General features: G+C 39.6%; 1 protein-coding gene across 2 annotated transcripts in view; it reads right to left on the bottom strand.

Moving 5' to 3' along the window:
- Positions 1–15,509, bottom strand: part of LOC127629256 (nuclear factor of activated T-cells, cytoplasmic 2-like) — a 50,012-nt gene extending 34,503 nt beyond the window's left edge. The window contains exons 1-5 of one of the 2 annotated variants that reach the window (XM_052106404.1): positions 15,276–15,509; positions 11,064–11,991; positions 9,888–10,056; positions 2,041–2,243; positions 1,130–1,302 (exon numbers count right to left, since the gene is read on the bottom strand). In XM_052106404.1, the coding sequence (XP_051962364.1) occupies positions 1,130–1,302; positions 2,041–2,243; positions 9,888–10,056; positions 11,064–11,991; positions 15,276–15,333 (1,531 nt within the window). In that variant the 5' untranslated portion in view covers positions 15,334–15,509. Of the gene's footprint in view, positions 1–1,129; positions 1,303–2,040; positions 2,244–9,887; positions 10,057–11,063; positions 11,992–12,937; positions 13,460–15,275 lie in introns of those variants that run through there. The other variant, XM_052106403.1, reaches the window with a different exon arrangement.
- Positions 15,510–20,588: the final 5,079 nt, after the last annotated feature.

Here is a 20,588-nt window from a genome sequence, read left to right as displayed (position 1 = left end):
GTGGTTAATGTCCGATAACACCAATAATCCTACATCTCTCAAGTTAGTATGCATACAACAGACATACAACATATCATGTTGCAATTATACTGTATGTTAGCTCAGGAAATTCAGAGCAAAATTAAAATATTATTTGCATTAATATAAAAGGGGCTTTTAACTAGGGAATTGGTTTAATTTCATTTGCTTTAGCCAAATTGACATTAAGCCCTGTAAACAAACAGGCAGTCAGGTTTAACATATTAAACACCCTCTTTATTTACTTAAGGCTGAAGCAGTATTAAACCCAGTTTAACAAAGAGAGGCGTCATGTTACTAAGAACATGCATGAAAGTTATCTCCTAACATCTGTGATTTAATATCCGCTACAGTAACTGTAATTAAGGCAGATAAGAGTGACCTTTGGAAAGACGTGTGTGGTGTGCTGTAATCGGAGTCAATGAAGTGTAACAGTAATGTTAAATAATACAGCATGCTACCTGAGGACAGGGTCAGGAAGGGTGAGATGTGTCTGTAAATACAGCAATGAGTCCGAAAGAACAGATTTAAAGGGACAGTTCACCCAAAAAATGAAAAAGTCAAACTTGTATGATAACAAATGATGGCAGAATTTGTCATATAATACAGAAATAGGTGCTGGGAAGTTGTAATCTTCCTAATCTGTCTGCTGATTTCATGACAGGACTGAACTTCATGTAAGACTAATCCACTGTTGATATTTGATACGAACCATGACAAATATTCACACTAATTAATCAACAAATCCTTGAATATACAAGGAGACAAAGGTACTTTAACATCCAGTTGTGAAACCTGTCTGGTACCTCAGTGTTTGAGCCACCAACCTTCAAAAAACGGTCCAGGTTTTTAAAGTCAACATGAAAACAGCATTCGCAAACCCGTTTTACTTCCATAATATGACATATTTCTGAGTGAAACCATATAATGAGAATAAATGGGGTTGGAACTTGATTTTTTTTATTGGAATTGATTGTATTGTGAAAATTGTTCTCTACGTGACAGGTGGTTGAAAATCAGAAGGCTTGGTGGTGCCTAAAATGGAAGTTTCAGAGGCACAGCAATCTACGACAATCGAAATTTCTCTATGTTGAAAATTCAATTTACTCACAACACTCAATGGGATGCGAAGCAACTTGGAGAGAAAAAGGTTGGCCTCCTTGCTGGGGGATGTGAACGCGAAATACCAGTCGAACACGAGTGTTTTTCCGACCAATATCCGTCTCTCCTTTCCGAAGCTCGATGTCAGCATTCCGGAGCTTGAGAATCCCAGCGCAATCAATTCTGTAAAGGAGTGTGCAAAAAACTTTTTGAGAATTTTACCATGTATATTTACCACCAAAACTCCTAGAAACCAAAAAACAGGTTAAATGCATTTATTTGAAAGATAATTAAAATCATCTGGCCTCATTCATGAAACATGAGCAGAATGAATTTGTCTGTAAAACCATTCACAAGTAAATTGTCCATTCGACACTACTATTTACAAAAGAATGAATGTTTTACCATTCTTACATTAATTGAATGGTCTTTTTTTTGCATTGGTCTGTTGTTTTTCAATTTTGTTTTCATTTAAACAATCACTTGAAACATGTCTTTGACCGTTATCACTTTCAAAATGGGCTGCACTTATATAGCGCCTTTTTTAAACTTAGCTACCAAAGCTTAGGTTTCTTAGGCACTTAGGTTACCAAAGCGCTTTACACTGTCCCAATAACCCATTCACACACATTCACACACCAATAACGGCAAAGCTGCCATGCAAGGCCTGCCATTGGGAGCAACTTGGGGTTCAATGTCTTGCCCAAGGACACTTCGGCATGTGGAGCCATGTGGGCCAGAAATCGAACCACCAACCCTGCGATTGGTGGCCGACCTGCTCTACCACTTGAGCCACAGCCGCCCCCGAATTTTAAAATGAAAATTTAGGTAAGCATGAATGGTTTTACAAATAATTTACTTATAAATTTGTTCTTTTTGCATTTCATGAATGAGGTCTGTCATCCGATAAGGTTTACTCACATGGCTTTCATGTTATTCTTTGGCTCCAGAGGAATTTCCAGGACTTTGGTGCCGTTAATGATCTTCTCATAGCTGGTGGTGGTGACAGTTTTGCCAGTGATGCGATGGACCTGGTAGAATGCGTGAGGCTTCAGGATTCGCTCGTCTGCTGTACCAATGAATATCTGCAGAGGTAGTGGCTCCTTGCCCCTGTATCCACGTAACTGCACACAGGAAAGCACAACATTTGCACAGTAATTAGTACAGATTACCTTGATCGAACTGATAGATTCATATTTGGGTGTTTCTTCAACTTCGGGCAATTTCATGTACAAGGGGTAGAATTTTGTTAAAACAAACAGATTTCAAAATTTTTATTTTTGTTATATGAAAGTCTCATTAAAACTTACTTCGAAACTTTTTAACCATTATTTTTGGTACTTTTGAAATGGTACTTTTTGTTTTAGCGCCTTGTCTCAGATCTAGACTTTTGATATTAAACTATGAAAATCAATTATAAAAATACTAATCATTACATGTTTAAAACTATGATGATAAACATCAGTGTCAGTGAAGAGCATGCTTGAGATGAATTATGAGATGCAAAAACTGTAAAAATATTATTTAACTGTGTGTATTTAGGATGCATAAAATGTAAGTGATGATATTAGCTTTAGCAAGATATGCCTGTGACAGGGTGGAGGGCGGGGCCGGGTCATGATTCTACACACCCGGTCCCTTATCAGGCTAATCGAGCCTCCGAGAGGGATAAAGGCCGACTGCGGAGGATGGTGTGGGAGAGAGAGATCATTTACGGACATGTCCGTCATGTGTGTGTGTGTTTGTCTTTTGTTTAAGTTGTATATTAAACTATTATTTATATTATCAAGCCGGTTCTCGCCTCCTCCTTTCAATTGACTGCTTTACACTGGTGCCGAAATCCGGAAAGGAGGAGGGATACGCCGTAGTAGAGTTCTCGCCACTACCGTCCACCCCAATGGAGCAGCCACGGCCATCTGCTGGGGGACGAGGAGCCCGGCCGCCTGGAAGCGGAGGAACGTCCACCGATCGCGAAGGGAGAAGGGGCTCCTAACCGACCACCTGGAGTGGTCAGGGCTGCTGCCAGGTGTGGAGGAGTTCTCTACCAGCCGCTGAAACACGGCGGGGTCTGAGACTACCGACCGCGAGCGGGGAGGGGCTCGCTGCCAACCGCCTGGAGCAGGAGAACTGCTGCCAGGAGCAGGGGAGACCCCTTCTGTTCCCAGAGAACGTGGCGGGGCATTCCGTCTGCCAGGGGCTGGAGGACTGCCTCCGATCTGCCCGGAGAGGCGAGGCTGTCGTCTGTTAGAGGGTGGAGGAGTGGCCGAGGAACAAGCTACGGCGTACCGGAGAACTGGTAAGTGTTTTTTTTTTTTTTTATCTCTCTCTCTCCGCTCTCTCTCACTGCCGCTCCGCATTGGCCTTTTCCCTCTCGTTTAAATTTTACAGTGTTTTTTTTGGGGGGTACTACACTGTTACAGGAAGTACCCCCCCAATTTGTATATTTCTGTTTCCCTCCCCTTGTCCCCTCCCTCATCCAGGTAGACGAGGATCACTTGTCGGAGGATGGGGCTTAGGGCACGCCCTCCCCCAGGGAAAGAGGGGGGGTGTACGTCATGCCGGGGGCTACCCAGCCTGAGAGAACGAGGGAGGAATGTGACAGGGCGGAGGGTGGGGCCGGGTCGTGATTCTACACACCCGATCCCTTATCAGGCTAATCAAGCCTCCGAGAGGGATAAAGGCCGACTGAGGAGGATGGTGCGGGAGAGAGAGATCATTTACGGACATGTCCGTCATGTGTGTGTTTGTCTTTTGTTTAAGTTGTATATTAAACTGTTATTTATATTATCAAGCCGGTTCTTGCCTCCTCCTTTCCATTGAACTGCGTTACAATGCCATTTTATGACAAAAACGTAAACAATGTGATTTCTACTACAGAATTCTATTAAACACAATACAGAATTTGAAATGTGCTGTAAATAACACTGTGGTGGGAATGTTCATGACTTTCAGAAAAAAAGACATACAGCTCCTGTGATGCATGTACATACATTGTTGGACATTATTAATAGTGAATTATCCATTTTAAAAAGTGTTTTAATGATACTTTTCTAGATGTTCACTGTGCCAAAAGTGTCTGAAGTCTGTGAAACACACATTTATATTTATATTTTATAATCCATTGAGCAATATATCGTCCATTTCACTTAAAACAAAACATTGACTTTTAAGTTAGATTACAAATTTATTGTACAGCAACTAGTAAACACACAGAACCCCCTAGCAATCAAAGATAGCAACATGCTAAAAAACCTAGCATTGTGGTTAATTGTTTTGCATGGCCAAGCACCACTCATATTTTCTATAGAAAATGTCAAAGTTTGTTATTGCTGCTTTATTGTGTGAGCTTTTTGTCTGGTAGATTTTTAATAAAAAGAGCAAAACTTGGAAAGTTTGGAACAAAAGTTAGCTCACGTCGAATGCTAACAGAGGAGACTCGCTACGATACCAACTGAAAATCATCAGGATCTCAGATGCACAGATGGTCTGTCAGACTTTCCTCTTCCCTGAATAGAGAACAAGCTTTGTCATTGTAGACTGCAGGGTGTGCTGCCAGAGCAACACTTTTAGCTCTCCTGGTTGAGCATTTGAAGCACAGACACTGCTGGAAAAATTAGCATCTCCAGAAACCTTGAAAGGGAGCCAGAAGGGTGTGACCAGCAATCTTAAGAGTCTGCAAACATTGAGTTTATGGCCTATGGGACCTTCCAAAACAAGCTGATTGATCATGAAAGCTAAAAACTGGATGAATCTGGTGTGGCATGTGGAAATCATAGGGACATCCACATCAACAAAGTGTGGTTTATTGCAAGAGTGCGAGATTTGCACAGTTTGTGCATATGTACTTTAATATGAAGTTGCACAATTGCCTCTTAGTTTGTTGTCTGCATTCCTGTGCTAAAGCTGAATAATGAAGAAGCTTTTTCAAATCCTGTTTGACACAGAGGCAAATAGGCCACATTTTCATATGCAAAGCATGGCATGCCCAATGAGAAAAATGACTATGGCCTTGTTTTTTTGTAGATTGGGTAGATGCTGTAAAACAATGCAGGGTTTATAAGACTAGTCCATCGCATCTTCATTTAATTCATGAAAGAGATGTTCAGGGAATTTGGAGAGAGAAATTTAAGTGTGAATTTAATGATAAGGGACTTATGTTCAGTTAGAAGACTAAAGTTTTAATATGATGTGAGGGAATGTAACACAGTGATTTAGCTTTACTTCATTCAAAAAATGAACAGAAACTAATTGCAGGGATAGTCCCTCTACCTAAATTTGAGTACCTTGCTTAAGGGCTCACAGGATTTCAATCTGTGCGTTTCTAATGTCTCCAGACTATTTTTACTTAGTGTGCAACTTTTGAAAAAGCTTACATCCTTAAAGCAATAGTTCACCCAAACGTAAAAATAAAAGTTTGTTCTTCTGTAAAACACAAAAGGAGAAGTTTTAAAAAATGCGGATGCTACACAGAAAATAGTGTTTATAATTACAATTACATGAGTGCACAGACAAGAGTCATGTGAAAACTGACAGCAACCTGTATTCGATGACACACAAAATGAAGTTAGCAAATTGCATGTGTGCTCAAGGAAGAAAAAAAAGTAGATTCTACATCGGAAGGAAGTGTGCAAAAACCACAGAGCATGAAGATGCAGCTAAATTTACACTTGAGTTCAAAGGCAGAGTGATCAGGCCAAGTGTTAACAAAAATACACAATGTTGAATCAGAAATATCAGCTGAATACGTAAGCACAGAGCATTGGTCTTGATATTGATCTTTAATAGGCATCTAAGAATGCTAAAACAACAGTAAAAAACTTTCGGGTCCATTAACGGTTCTAGAACGTGCATTCTTCCGCCAATGCACATGGAAGAGCATGCTCAAAAACTGCCCTGTGCTACTATTCAGTGGCACTGCATGACCGCTTTTGAATAAATCAGCAGCGCGAAACATACAGCGTGAACAGTGAGGTCCAATTCCGGAACGGAATACTCTTATGAGCTGGTTCTTTTGAATCTTAAGCATGACCAGTGTAGTTTGATTTTTCCGAAACAAATGACTCTTACGAATCGGTTCTTTTCAATATACAGCTTGAAACATACAGCTCGACTGGTCTAGACCAATTCCCTAACAAATGACTCTTATGCTTCGGTTCTTTTGAATATAAAGCGTGAAATATACAGCATGCCCAGTGGAGCCTGATTCTCAAAGGAATGAGAATTGAGAGCATCCTGAGCAGCTGCATCACTGCCTGGTTTGGGACTTGCACCGTTTCGGACCGCAAAGCCCTGTAGAGGATAGTGAGGACAGCTGAGAGGATCATAGGGGTCTCTCTTCCCTCCATCAAAGACATTTACAAAAAACACTGCATCTACAAAGCAACCAGCATTGTGGATGACCCCACACACCCCTCACACAAACTCTTCACACTCCTGCCATCTGGCAAGAGATACCGAAGCATTCCGGCCCTCACGGCCAGACTGTGTAACAGCTTCTTCCCCCAAGCCATCAGACTCCTCAATACTCAGAGACTGGACTACACACACACACACACACACACACACACACACACACATGTCCTGAGTTGCACTTCAATTATTGTCACTTTATACCAGGCTGCTACCTCAATAACATACTATGTGCATAGAACACTATCTCATAGTATGTTATGTTTACATTTGGCACTTTTAGAAACTGTCATCTTTTTGCACTACTGTGTACTGGTCGATGCTGCACTGTCTCACTCTGTGCCCATTGTCCTGTTCATTTTTAGTAATTTATTGTACTGTCCCGTACTTTTTGCACACATTTGCATGTGCACTTTATATAGGTATGTTATTTAGTCTGTGTAGTCTCATGGGGTTCAGTGTTTGTCCTATGTTGTTTTATGTAGCTCCATGGTCCTGGAGGAACGTTGTCTCGTTTCGCTGTGTACTGTAATAACTGTATATGGTTGAACGACAATAAAAACCACTTGACTTGACTTGAATTTTTGTTGTTGTTGTTTTTTAATCTACACCCCAAAATTGACACCGCTACCTTCCAAAGAGTGACTCTTATCAGTTGGTTTTTAGTGAATCAAAAACGTACTGAACCGCAAGTTATTCATTTCGTCATGTCCAACTCGAAATTAACGAATCAAGAACCAAGAGACGGGAAGGAAGGTCGTTGATATGACAATTTGTAATTTAAGATAAACATAATTAGTTTTGTTGTAATTAGTGGCATTTTGTACACATAAATGAATAAATAAAATGTCTGCGTTAACACACCATCTGTTGGTACGAAATCATATTATTATTTGGTAACAGGCTGCTAAAGGGCAGTAAATTATTCTTAATTCCAAATATTTCTTAATTAAAATCAATTAAAGAATTGTTAAAGAACTAAAAAACCGAAAACATTTCTCATGAAAATCTATATGCTGTCCACCTGAATTGATATGCTTTATAATCTTTCTGTATTTCATTTGGGTCACTGAGCTATGAAAGAACAATCTCAAACCAATTAAATACATTTTCTATTAAAGCGCCAATATATTAACTACAACATTTTTTAAAAATCACAATGTTTAATTGATTCGGACAGCAAAATGCTATAAATATCGTCTTTCTGCATGAAACAACTAAACATAAAAGTGTCTCTTTAAGATACAGGAGAGTGAGTCGGGTATGAGAGCGGGGCCTCATGAACTGAGCAAACACGGCTGTTTCCATGGGCCATCTGAGAACCTGGTTGCCATGGAAACTGGCGAATGGTGAGTCAGTCGTGAGCTCGGAAAAGTAAAGTAGAGGAAGGATCGGGACAGTCCTGAGCAACTTCCCGCCACGTGATTGGCCAGCGACGGGCCTTCACTGACCACAGCGAGCGACAGGGAATGGAAAGCATTAAACATGTTGGCTTTGCCAAGGCAGCCTGCATTCTATAGCAGAGACATTGACATCGGAAGGACACTGGCCGTTCTGCTAGCAAGACCATTACAGAAAGTTTACTCTGAGAGAGCAAAAAGCAACAAGATGGCTTTCACATAAACTGTTACCCGGGAAACATCAAACTTCAAGTGGTAAACAAACAGAGCAATATGATTTGACTGTGGAATACAGCTGCCATTACATAAAATCTCTTTGTAAACACAACATCCTGAAGAGTTTTAAGCAGCCTCAAAGCAAATCAAATGGCAGTAAAATTCACAAACAACTACAACAGTTTTTAACCTGATTTTACATTTTCTGAAGAAAATGAAATGGGTGTTTGTGCTGTTCAGTTGCTAAAGCATTCTGAGTGGATTTAACATGTGTTATGTGGTTACAAGGGTGTTCTGGGTGGTTGTCAGGGCGTTGCTAGGTGGTTGCAGAGGTGTTCTGAATGGTGTTTGCAGGTTATTGCTATGTGGTTACTAGGGTATTTATATGTGCTTGCTAAGGTGTTCCGAGTGGTGTGTTGCTATGCAGTTATTAGGCTGTTCTGACTGGTTGCTAGAGAGTTGCTAGGTGGTTGTTAGATTAATTCTACATGCTAAGTGTTAGCACATGCTAAGATGTTCTTGGTTGTTGTTAGAGTGCTTCTATACAGTTACTAGGTTGTTCTAGCTGGTTGCTAGGGCATTGATTGGAAGTTGCTAGGGTATTGCTATGTGATTGCAAAGGTGTTCTGAGTTGTTTTAAGTGTGTTACTAAGTAGTTACTAGGTTTCTCTGGGTGGTTGCAAGTGTGTTGTTAGATGGTTGCTAATGTGTTTTGAGTGATTTATAGTGCATTGCTATGCAGTTAGAAAGTTGTTCTAACTGGTTGCTAGGACATTGTAAGGTGGTTGCTAGGGCGTTGGTAGGTGGTTGCTAAGGTGTTCTGGGTTGTTGTTAGGGTGTTTCTATACAGTTACTAGGTTGTTCTGGCTAGTTGCTAGGACATTGATTGGAGGTTGCAAGGGTATTGCTGTGTGGTTGCTAAGGTGTTCTGTGTGGTTTTTACTGTGTTGCTATGCAGTTACTTAGTTGTTCTGCTTTGTTGTAAGGGTGTTGCAATGCATTTACAAGATTGTTCAGGTTGGTTGCTAGGGCAGTGATAGGGGGATAACCGGCCATTGCTATATGGATGCTGAGATGTTCAGAGTGTTTTTAGTGTATTGCTATGCAGTTACAAGGTTGTTCTGGGTGGTTACTAGGGCGTTAATACAGCAGGTGGTTGACAGGCCATTGCTATTTGGTTGCTAAGGTTTTCAGGGTGTTATTTAATATGTTGCTATGCAGTTACTATTTGTTCTGTGTAGTTGCTAGGAGGTTGCTTACTAGCCCAAGTCAAACAAATCCACAGTCTAGGCTCTATGATATTCTAGTGCTTACATATGGCTTGGGTACCTCCTTCAGTGTAAATCTATGAGATATTTTTACCAATTTTATCGTCTGGCAGGAAAAAACATAAGTTGCATTGTTTAGAACAGTACTAGCACACCTCTGCTCAACATGCCACACAATTTGAGGTGTTATTCATGTCCATAGCACAAAAAGTGGCAGTGCAAGTTGTGTGCCAGAGTTTTAATAGACCCCTAACACAAAGTATGAGCAATAGCAATAGTGATACTTGCCTTAACAAGAACCACTAACAAATGAGACAGTTCCTTTGTGTGAGGGTGTTGCTCAGAGAATATACAGAGAAGCAAAGGTGACCATTTTCATAGCCCTGGCCTGAGGCAAAATCACCTCGTGCTGCATAATGACTAGGAAATAACTTAACACGCAAGTCTAGCCAGACAAGACAAAACAAACTCCCACCTGAACCACCGGGTGGCCTCCGGTTGGGGCTTTGACCGCCCCTCGACTGCCCTCTGTCTCATAGTGAGCTCTGTGGTGAGGTTTGGGCTGAGCCTCAATATGCAGCTCATATTGATCAGTGCGACTTGGTAAGGGCCATTCCAGAAGGGGCAGGGAAGTCACCGGGATGCTGGGAGAGAGGGAAGATGATAGTCAAGCTCATTTGCTTCACACATGCCATTTGTAAATTGAAAAAGAGCATGCCGTGCACAAGACACGATGATTTTTGTCAAATACAACTTCAAAAATGTAATGGTTCACCTTAGGCCTGTACCTATTAAGACACATGTGCGACCAGTAGAGCATGACTGCTACTAAGCTAAATTCTAAGTGTGAATATGGATATAACTTACCATATAGTCATTTGTTAGTCAAATGGCCATTATGTTTTAAAAGCCATTATGCAATTCTTATATTGCCAATATAAGGTTTTCAGATCTGAAGTAAATGTTTTTGTCCATGTCTGTTTCCTTTTAAGTTATTTATATGCAAGTGTATTTGCATTTATATCTATCTAGATATGTATTTTAAAAGCCTTTCATTTTCGTATCAGAATTATCATTTTCATTCGTCTTGGTTCTGAAAGTATTTTTCCCATTCATTTTTGTTATATAGGGATTACATAAAATCCTTCATGAAAGAGTTCTTAGCCATTAACCAAACCAACCAGCTCCGAGGTGAATCACTACATGGCAAACTTTGATTTGAAGCAAAGAACTATTTGAAAATTGGACAAAAAGACAAAGGTGTAAGACTGTGTACTTGACGTTTTTAATGGGGGAATGAACTACAATCCCATGAAGCATTGCGTATGAAGTAATAAAATAAAACATAGGCACATACCATCAATTAACAACCTCAGAGCTTGCGATAGTTCTGTCTTTGAAGGTTTATAATTTATTGTTAAAAATCAATTCCCCAATGGAAAAGATGACTGGGATATTTACTTCCTTAACCAAGATTTTAACTACAGTAATGCTCTCTATAGCAAGACCAAAACCATGATTTTCCTTGGCTGTAATGTAAACTAAAGGCTACTGGCTATTTTAAAAAAATTATTTACATCCTGCCTCAAATTCATGGTGTCTTTAACATGGGTTCTTTAAGAATAAAGTGCATATCAACAAAAATGATTACCTGCATATACCAGGCACCAACTGTTTAGGCCAGATTGGGGGAATTACGAAGAAAGGTTCAGGGGCAGATTTGGCTTTTATATCCTGGTCGCAGGACACAAAATAGCTCTCAGTGTGGTTCTCAGCGTAGATGGGGTACACCTGCTGATTGGGCTTCACAATCTTGGTGGGAATGGAACTAGCTTGCCCGACACCAAACCCATTCTGGACCGCAGGCATGTTGTTCGAGCCGTAATGGCCATCATGATGCTCTTCGTGGCCACTGTGGGGCGATGGGCTGCGTGAACGAGGCCCTGGCACCAGGTTGGGGTTCCTGTACATGTCGTAGGTACGTTTGCATAGAGGAGAGGTGGAGCGTGAACCGGGCCTCGGGGAAGGAGAGCGTGGGCCAACGCAGCCGTCTTCAGCCAGGCTGGTATGCGGGGAGGTGCCCGGACTGTTACGGGGTGAACCCGTGTGGACCCCCTGGAGTCTGGGGCAGAGTTCCCCAGCTGCCTGGCTATTGCTTGGCGATACACAAGGCGACGCCCAGGGCGAGAGGTTTTCTGAGTGCCAAGATGTGGAGGAGTTACTGCTGGCGGGACTCAGGCACTGTGGCTCACGGTAGGCCAAAGGGTCGTGACCAGGCACAGTGAGCCCAGGACTGGGACTGTTGTTTACGAGATGGTTCTGGAGGGAGTCTCGACCATGATTATAGTGCTCACGGGAAGGGGTGATCTCGATTCTGGGGCTCAGGGCTTGGCTGCTGGGCCTGGTGTGTTCCAGGTAGTTCTTTGCTTCCAGTTGCTCATACCCCGTAAGGCCTTCAGTGCTGACGTCTGTGTAGGAGGACGTACAAGGCTTGATGCCGTAAGGTTGAGTATCCTCCAGAGGATAGGAGAGGCTGGGAGGAGAGCTGAGGTCTTTGTGCGTGGAGATACTTGGCTCATCTATGCAGACAAACGACAGATACAGAAACAAACTGGTTAAGCACTCCAAAAAGTCCCGAAAGGCTTTGTTTGGTAATTGAACTATATTTGGAATGGAATTCTAGTGTACAGTACTGCATATTGCATCCTGCACAGTATACTGTATATGCTGCCTACTGTTTTTTAGTATGTGAAACAGTATGCTGTATGCAACGCTAAACATTTCAAACAGTAGTATGCTAGATTGTCGTCACATGACTCTTAATTCAAGTCTAACATTCTAACACATGTTATATGGCACATTTTGACAAATGTAGTAGGTATGTATTCCATGCAAACAAAAATCCATACTGTGCACAGTATACACAATATACACTGTATGAATAGTATGGAGTAGTATGTTATTATATTATTCCAGACATAGCCAAGGTCTCAACCATTTTAAACTTACAATTTGTTTTTTACAACTTTCAAATTTCTATGCTTGATCAATGTGATTTACATGCTAGTTAATCTGGAAAAGGAAACTTTCACTATTGAGGCTGATATTTATGTTTTTAATTAAAAGCAGAAATGGACAGATATAGGAAGATCAAAAACATTTACATTTACGATATTAATACTACATTTGATAGACAGACAGACAAACAACAAATAAAGAGAAACATGTGTTCCTTGGGGTCAAAGCAATTTACTCTAATAATGATTTTAGGGAAATGCGTGCAGTTCTTGGAAATTGAAAACTTATATAATAAATATGCCTATTCATATGATACATAAATTAATTAACATTAATTTATATTCTTCTATCCTTTCATTTATAGTTATAACATGCAGCAATCATTTGTTTCATTTGTAAAATAATATCATGCCGTTTTCTCTCCACTCCCCAAGCCCTGCAAAGGCTCAAAATTATAGTATTATATTTTTCAGAAGACCTTTCACACATAAGTTTCCTGACACAAACCTTGAGGTCCCGTGGGGAATCCATACTCAAATAGGTAGTCAAACTCAAGCTCATCCTGACAGTTCACTTGACTCAGCTCCTCAGTCAGCCCTAGCGCAGCCTTATCGCCGTAAAAAGAGCTCATCGGTATATTTGATTTAGAATGCACACCGGAGCAACTTCATAAACGCGTCGAGAGTACGCGGGGGTCTTTGCGCGCAGGGGTCCGAGCGCACCCAAACGCATGAATGACATCGAGCGAACGATGATTGTACTAGTCGAGCGCAACTTCAGCTTCCGCCTATAACTTTACTCACTCACACCCCCACCATGTACACGCGCCAACATCAGAACGCTCCCATTATAATCAAATCAGGTGACATGGGGGGCGTTCACACAGGACACGTTAAAGCAGCGGAGAGCAACGGAAAGGAGCAGAACTTGTTTCAAGACACGCTGAGTTTTTAAGGCGCCGTTTACACCGAATTTTATTATTTAATTATAATTTTTATTTCAATACTTTTCCAATGTAAACAAGCGCCAGACGGACGTCTTTGGCCGTTGCGTCGCGTTTTGCTATTTTTTCCCCAGCGTCTAACGCAGGAGTGCTGCGTTTTTCTGACGCCGTGTCATGTTAAAAAGAACTTCAACTGTTAAAACGCATATCGAGACACCTGCGTTCGTGAGGCTGCGTCTTGCTTCGGAACGTCCCCTAACTTTAAGTGCGAAGCGCAAATTCAATGGCGCGAGATGCGACGCAAAGGTCAATGCGTCAGCGTGACGCAAGTATAGGCTACATGCATTGAACAGCAATTGAAAAATAGCACAGACGAAATGCAAGAACGCGTAGCACTTGTAGCGTCATTCGCTTGCATTGTGTCATTTTGAATAGATTTGTCTTGTTTCGCACAACAGGTAGTACGTAACCAATCCTGTCATTCAGACAGAGGTGTTAAAAATTGTTGACACGCGCCTCCTGTTGATAGCTGGCAGTTATGACTGCAACAACAAAGAGAAATGGAGAGTTGTGTGACAATTCTGCATGATCTGGGCGGGAGTTTAAAGAATTAAGTTGTGCATCCTATAAGAATTGCTGCTGCCCCCAGGCGTTCATAAATACACAATGAATCAAAGATACTCCTGTTCTACTACAGTCAGATACTATATAATATTATAGTATAATATATCAAATAAAAAGGCACTTTGTCTTATGGTCAGTTGTGTTTGAGTTTTGAAATGTGATTCCTTTTTATTTCAAATCCCATTTCAGGCTTCACCTTTTTTTTTTTTTTTTTTTTTTTTTTGCATATTGTGGCCGTATCTAGGGTTATTAAACATTACCTGAATTTTCCAATGCAGCATGAACTAGAAAAAGGAACTGAGTTTCAATGTTATGTAACTAATGATGCACAATACTCAGTCATGGCAAACTAAATACATACATTAATAATAATAAAATATAAAGACAATGAAATTCCAGGCATGTTAAGCAGCTTTTGAACACCTATAAGTGGACCTACAAATCTAATATTATCTTTCTGAAGAAATTCAAGATAACCCACACAAATAAAACACAAATAAACTCTGTTGTTGATAAGACGTCAACTATTGACCAATACAGTTGCAGGCACATCCTTTGCCAAATGCCTTTATAATAAATCATACTTGCTCTGTTAGAATTAAAATAAGAACCACACTTAAAAAGCATCTTCAAATAAATATGCACAAGTTCTGAAAAAGGTATAGTCTGTAAAATGCATGAGAATGTCAGTTTGCAGAGCAACTCATATAGAAATCTGATTTATGACCATATATGTATATAGATATTACATTATAGTTCATATGTTTGAGCATATGTTTACAGTATCTTCATATTCTACTAGTATTTGTGAAAATATGTCACATATGTGAAAACAGACCTTTTGTGTAGTATTTTGAAATATATGTTCCATATATGTACAAGTATGTGATCAGTGAAAACCATATAAGAACATATAATTACAAGTGTATTTAACATATATTGCCATTTATCAGATTTCTTTATGAGACAGCCTTTTATTAAAAACATCTAACAAAAAAGCAAAAATGTTTCAAGACTTGATATTACAACTTCTGATGTCATAAAGGTTGTAACGGAGAGTTCCCTGATGACGTAAGTGTCCTTTTCTGTACTGTAATATACTATACTGTCAATTTGACTGTCTATTATTCCCTCACGCATTGAGTTATTGCATTACACATTATTCAATATTTTGCTTTAGCTCTAAAATTAACAAAACTGTTTCGGCATGATAAGATTTTGAAAATCAAATAATTGTTTACCAGTGAATCACAACACTTCAGCACGCGCCATCCATACCTTGATCCATGGACCTCATGTTGTGGTAGCGCATCAGTCTCCAAGTCTCTCTAAACATTTGGAAAATCAAAAATTGTTTTTCCTTAAAAGTGCATTGAAGAAAGAAGAAAAAAACTGGATGGAGAGGTGATTAATAAGAATAAAAAATAAAAAAAAATACTCCTTTTATAAGTGCAAAAAAGACTAAGTAGAGCTCTGTGTGGCATGAACTCCTTTGCCTGCTCTGAGGACTGACTTGAGTATCAAGAGCGGTTTCCTTCCCTGGCTCTGGGTGTTTATAATGGTCCAGTGCTGTAAAATAACGGGATTCCCTCAGTGTTTCCTCCTGTTTGTGCGCTCTGCCATGGAAACCTGGAGCGCTTCCATTTCAGAGACTCAGGGCTTTCCTGCAGAGCTTGCTCTGAGGAATCTATGACGTCTCCAGCCTCTGCGCCAAGGCATTTCTGTGGCTTCTCTCAGACAGTGGTGCACAAGAACTTCATTGTGGGCATGAAAAAAAAATCTGTTTAAGGGGAGGAGGGGGTAGAAAAATGAATACAGGAGCGATGTTTAAGCATATGCATGAAAGAAACAAGGTACACACAGTGACAGCAGGGGTTTGAAGGCACAGGGCTCATTAAGTTTAAATAGCCTACAGCTTTATGAAATAGTATACTAAAGCTTGCAATCTTGTTTGGCCCCTTAAAGAACATATATAGTAATATGCAGTGGTCCTAAAAGTATTTGGACACTTAAGCAACATTTGAAAATGTATAAATGGATGTCTTTGCATTAGATAACAATATATCAAACCAAGTAGCATATACAGTATTTTATAGAAAGAAAGCAAAACAGTCAAGCAAACTTTTAACAAAAAGTTTCGTTTAAACAATGTTTAAAATTAGTTACAACCACTGAAATGATCTATGGACTAGTTGGTTTGTTTTAGATGCCACTTGGTTATGCTGGTCAAACATTAAGTTTGTCTTTAGTGTTCATTGTATATTATAGCACATATATATATAAACCGATCAACCACAACATTAAAACCACCTGCCTAATATTGTGTATAGGTCCCCCTTGTATTTCTGTTACTGCTGATCTCCTGGGATTGTCATGCACAACAGTCTTTAGAGTTTACTCCGAATGGTGCCAAAAACTAAAAACATCCTTTTAGTGGCAGTTGAGGTAAGCGGAGAATGGCCATCTGGTTCGAGCTGACAGAAAGGTTATGGTAACTCAGATAACCATGCTGTGCAATTGTGGTGAGCAGAATAGCATCTCAGAATGCACAACACATCAAACCTTGAGGCAGATGGGCTACAACAGCAGAAGACTATGCCAGGTTCCACTTCTGTCAGCCAAAAACAGAAAGCTGAAGCTGCAGAGGGCACAGGCTCACCAAAATTGGACACTTAAAGACTGGAAACACATAGCTTGGTCTGATGAATCTTGAGTTCTGCTGAAGTACACAAATGGTAGGCCCACTGCAGCCTGGTGGTTATCTGAGTTACAGCAGCTTTTCTGTTAGCTGGAACCAGTCTGGCCATTTTCCATTGACCTCTCTCACCAACAAGGTGATTCCGTCCACAGAACTGCCGCTCAAATGGATGTTTTTTGTTTATGACACCATTCAGAGTAATTTCTAGAGACTGTTGTGCACGAAAATCCCAGGAAATCAGCAGTTACAGAAATACTCAAACCAGCCCGTCTGGCTCCAACAATCATGCCACAGACGAAATCACTGAGATCACATTTTTCTCCATTCTGATGGTTGATGTGAACATTAACTGAAGCTCCTGACCCGAATCTGAATGATTTCATGCTTTGCACTGCTGCCACAAGATGATTAGATAATCGCATGAATACGTAGGTGTACATGTGAACCTAATAAAGTTGCCACTGAGTGTATATATTAGTAATATAATAAAGAATTAAGTACATCATAATCATAAAGTACAGAGGTGAACAAGCTCAGCGAAATATACGGTAGCTCTTTCAGTACGAGTTGATTTAAGGTTCTAATTAAGTTGATTTAAGGTTCCATTTTCCAATGGAAATTCATCAAAAGACTCAACTGACATCCAAGAAAGGTCATATACAGAAAAACTGGACAAGTATTAGGGTTTTGGTTGAAATGACAACACTCAGATACCTTGAAAACGTACCATGGAAAATATTGAATGTTTTATTTATTAAGTCCCCCCCTTTGAATCCCAAATATTGGACTACTATTGAAATTCTTCCAAAGGTTTCAAAGTTTATTTGATATGCTTAAAGAAATATTTCACCCAAAAATGAAAATGAAACTTCTCTCATCATTTACTCAATCAATGCCATCCCAGACGTGTATGACTTTCTTTTTCTGCTCAGTACAAATAAATATTTTTAGAAGAATATCTCAGCTTTGTACTGTAGGTCCAATAAATGAAAGTGAATGTGACCAGAAAGCACATTAAGGCAGCATAAAAGTAATAGATAAGACTCAAATTTAATCCATGTCTTCTGAAGTGATCAAATCCGTATTGAGTGAGAGCAGATCAAACTATAACTCGCTTTTCACTATAAATCTTGACATCAGTAGTCTCCTTGGCGATCACGATTTTATGCTCAACTACACTTTCTAGTGCCATATAGCGCTCTGCGCATGCATCAAGCACAAGGAAGTGTAATCAAGCTTGAACTAGAGACTGAAATGCACAGCAAGATGCACAGTGAAAAATGTGTTACATTTTGGTAGATTCTCTCCAAAAAAATCAGATATCTTCCGAAGACATGGATTATATCACCAGAGTTATATGGATTACCTTTATGCTGGTGAATCAAAATTCTGGTCACCATTCACTCGCATTGTATGGACCTACAGAGCTGAAATATTCTTCTAAAAATCTTCATCTTTGTGTTGTGCAGCAAAAAGAAAGTCGTACATGAGAAAATGTTCATTTTTGGGTGAACTATCCCTTTAATGTTTGACAGTCAAGCGTTACTGAAAAGGTAATGTTATTCATTCTTTTTTTTCTTTTTTTAAAGTCAACAAATCAAAATGTACACAATTCACTTTCCTAATGCATGTACCTGGTCTTATTGTGCACAATTTATCAGTGCAACATATATTTAATAAAACAAACAAACAAAATAAAACATCTTTGTAATTGAGTTTCTCAAAATCATCCTCTTTCCTCCAACTAACTGGCTCCATTCTAATTGCATTTTTACAATCGAATCAATTCCTGATGAATAAAATCAAGTCCAGTCCTCATTTTTTTCTTGCAAATTAGAATAGCCTATCCGGTTCCACCCAGATATAAGTCATATTTATGAAGTCAAATAGTTGTAAACGCTATCATGTTCACTTTACAATGCCAACACCTTTAATAGTAAAGTAAGGTTTATTTATTAGAGATTAATATGTCTGTCAGTGTTTAAATGTGATCATAAACTGATAATGCCAGATTTAAATATCTAATGGTTTGAATGTGAATAACCAACAAATTTGCTCTTTAATCACTTATGATCATGAGTTAAGGAAACACGGAATGCTGAGAACTTCCAAGTCACATCAAATACAGTATGTGCAATTCGGTAAACCTAAGTAGGAAATGTTTCACAAAACCTAGTATAGCACATTAACAACTTCTTCCAGTGCCCAGATGAGAAAGCTGCTGAATCTAGGATGGCAAATAATGCCAAAATAAACTACACAGGGCTGTCGATTGAGGCCTGTTTGGCTAAACTCTGTTGTAAAGTTTATGCCGGAAAATTCTGTGATATGATACACTGACATGTTTAAACATTCAAATGAATGAAGTGGAACTCCCAGTCTCACTGAATCCTACACTAACCTTTTGTGAAAAGATCAGAAGTGGACACTATTGGCAATAAATAACTAAAGTAAGAACTGACGTAACAAATGCAATATTTTTTCAGTCGAGAGACAGTAGCGCTGTGTAATTTTTTCCAGCAAGTATCAGTTTAGCATGACAAAACGATCCATCGCTTTTTGTCACATTAACAACCAAGTGAACCGAAGCAATAATTTCACACACGCTTAAAGCCTATGTCCTCTCTCGCTCATACAAAATAAGCTTTGAGAATTCAGCTTTTTTTCAGTGAAGTGGTTTGTTTGAACGATTCATTTAAATGAATCGTTCCTAAAAAAATGAATATATTCCTTTGAATATGTATTCAAAGACACTGCTTGTCATTTAGGTCTTTTTTATAGTGTGTTGTGTTTTATCATAATATTTTCAACCTAAATTTAGATATTAGGATGTTTTAGAGTTTTATTAGTTTATTAATACGGTGGCCCAGGGGTGCACAGCATAACAAAATAAGCAATGAACATAAAAGCTGAAAAATCAATGGAACAAAACCAAAATACAACAAAAATAAAAAAAACATACAATTTAAATAAGCCACAGCAAAAACAAGTCACAACAATAGAAAATTAAGCCAAAATACAATGGAAAAGCCACAACACAATTGAAACGCCACAACCCAATGGAAAAGCCACAACACAATGGATAAGCCACAACACAATAGAAAAGCCACAACAAAATGGAAAAGCCACAACACAATAGAAAAGCCATAACCCAATGGAAAAGCCACAACAAAATGGAAAAGCCACAACCCAATGGAAAAGCCACAACACAATGGAAAAGCCACAACCCAATGCAAAAGCCACAACACAATGGAAAAGCCACAACACAATGGAAAAGCCACAATCCAATGGAAAAGCCACAACACAATGGAAAAGCCACAACACAATAGAAAAGCCACAACCCAATGCAAAAGCCACAACACAATGGAAAAGCCACAACACAATAGAAAAGCCACAACCCAATGGAAAAGCCACAACAAAATGGAAAAGCCACAACACAATAGAAAAGCCATAACCCAATGGAAAAGCCACAACAAAATGGAAAAGCCACAACCCAATGGAAAAGCCACAACACAATGGAAAAGCCACAACCCAATGCAAAAGCCACAACACAATGGAAAAGCCACAACACAATAGAAAAGCCATAACCCAATGGAAAAGCCACAACATAATGGATAAGCCACAACCCAATGGAAAAGCCACAACACAATGGAAAAGCCACAACACAGTGGAAAAGCCACAACCCAATGGAAACACCACAACCCAATGGATAAGCCACAACACAATGGAAAAGCCACAACACAATGGAAAATCCACAAACCAATGGAAACACCACAACACAATGGAAAAGCCACAACACAATGGAAATGCCACAACCCAATGGATAAGCCACAACCCAATGGAAAATCCACAACCCAATGGATAAGCCACAACACAATGGAAAAGCCACAACA

The sequence above is a fragment of the Xyrauchen texanus genome, chromosome 35 (genome assembly GCF_025860055.1).
Source record: "Xyrauchen texanus isolate HMW12.3.18 chromosome 35, RBS_HiC_50CHRs, whole genome shotgun sequence".
Lineage (NCBI taxonomy): Eukaryota > Metazoa > Chordata > Actinopteri > Cypriniformes > Catostomidae > Xyrauchen > Xyrauchen texanus.
The sequence above is the reverse complement of the archived record's forward strand: the minus strand, read 5'-3'. Positions and strand labels throughout refer to the sequence as shown.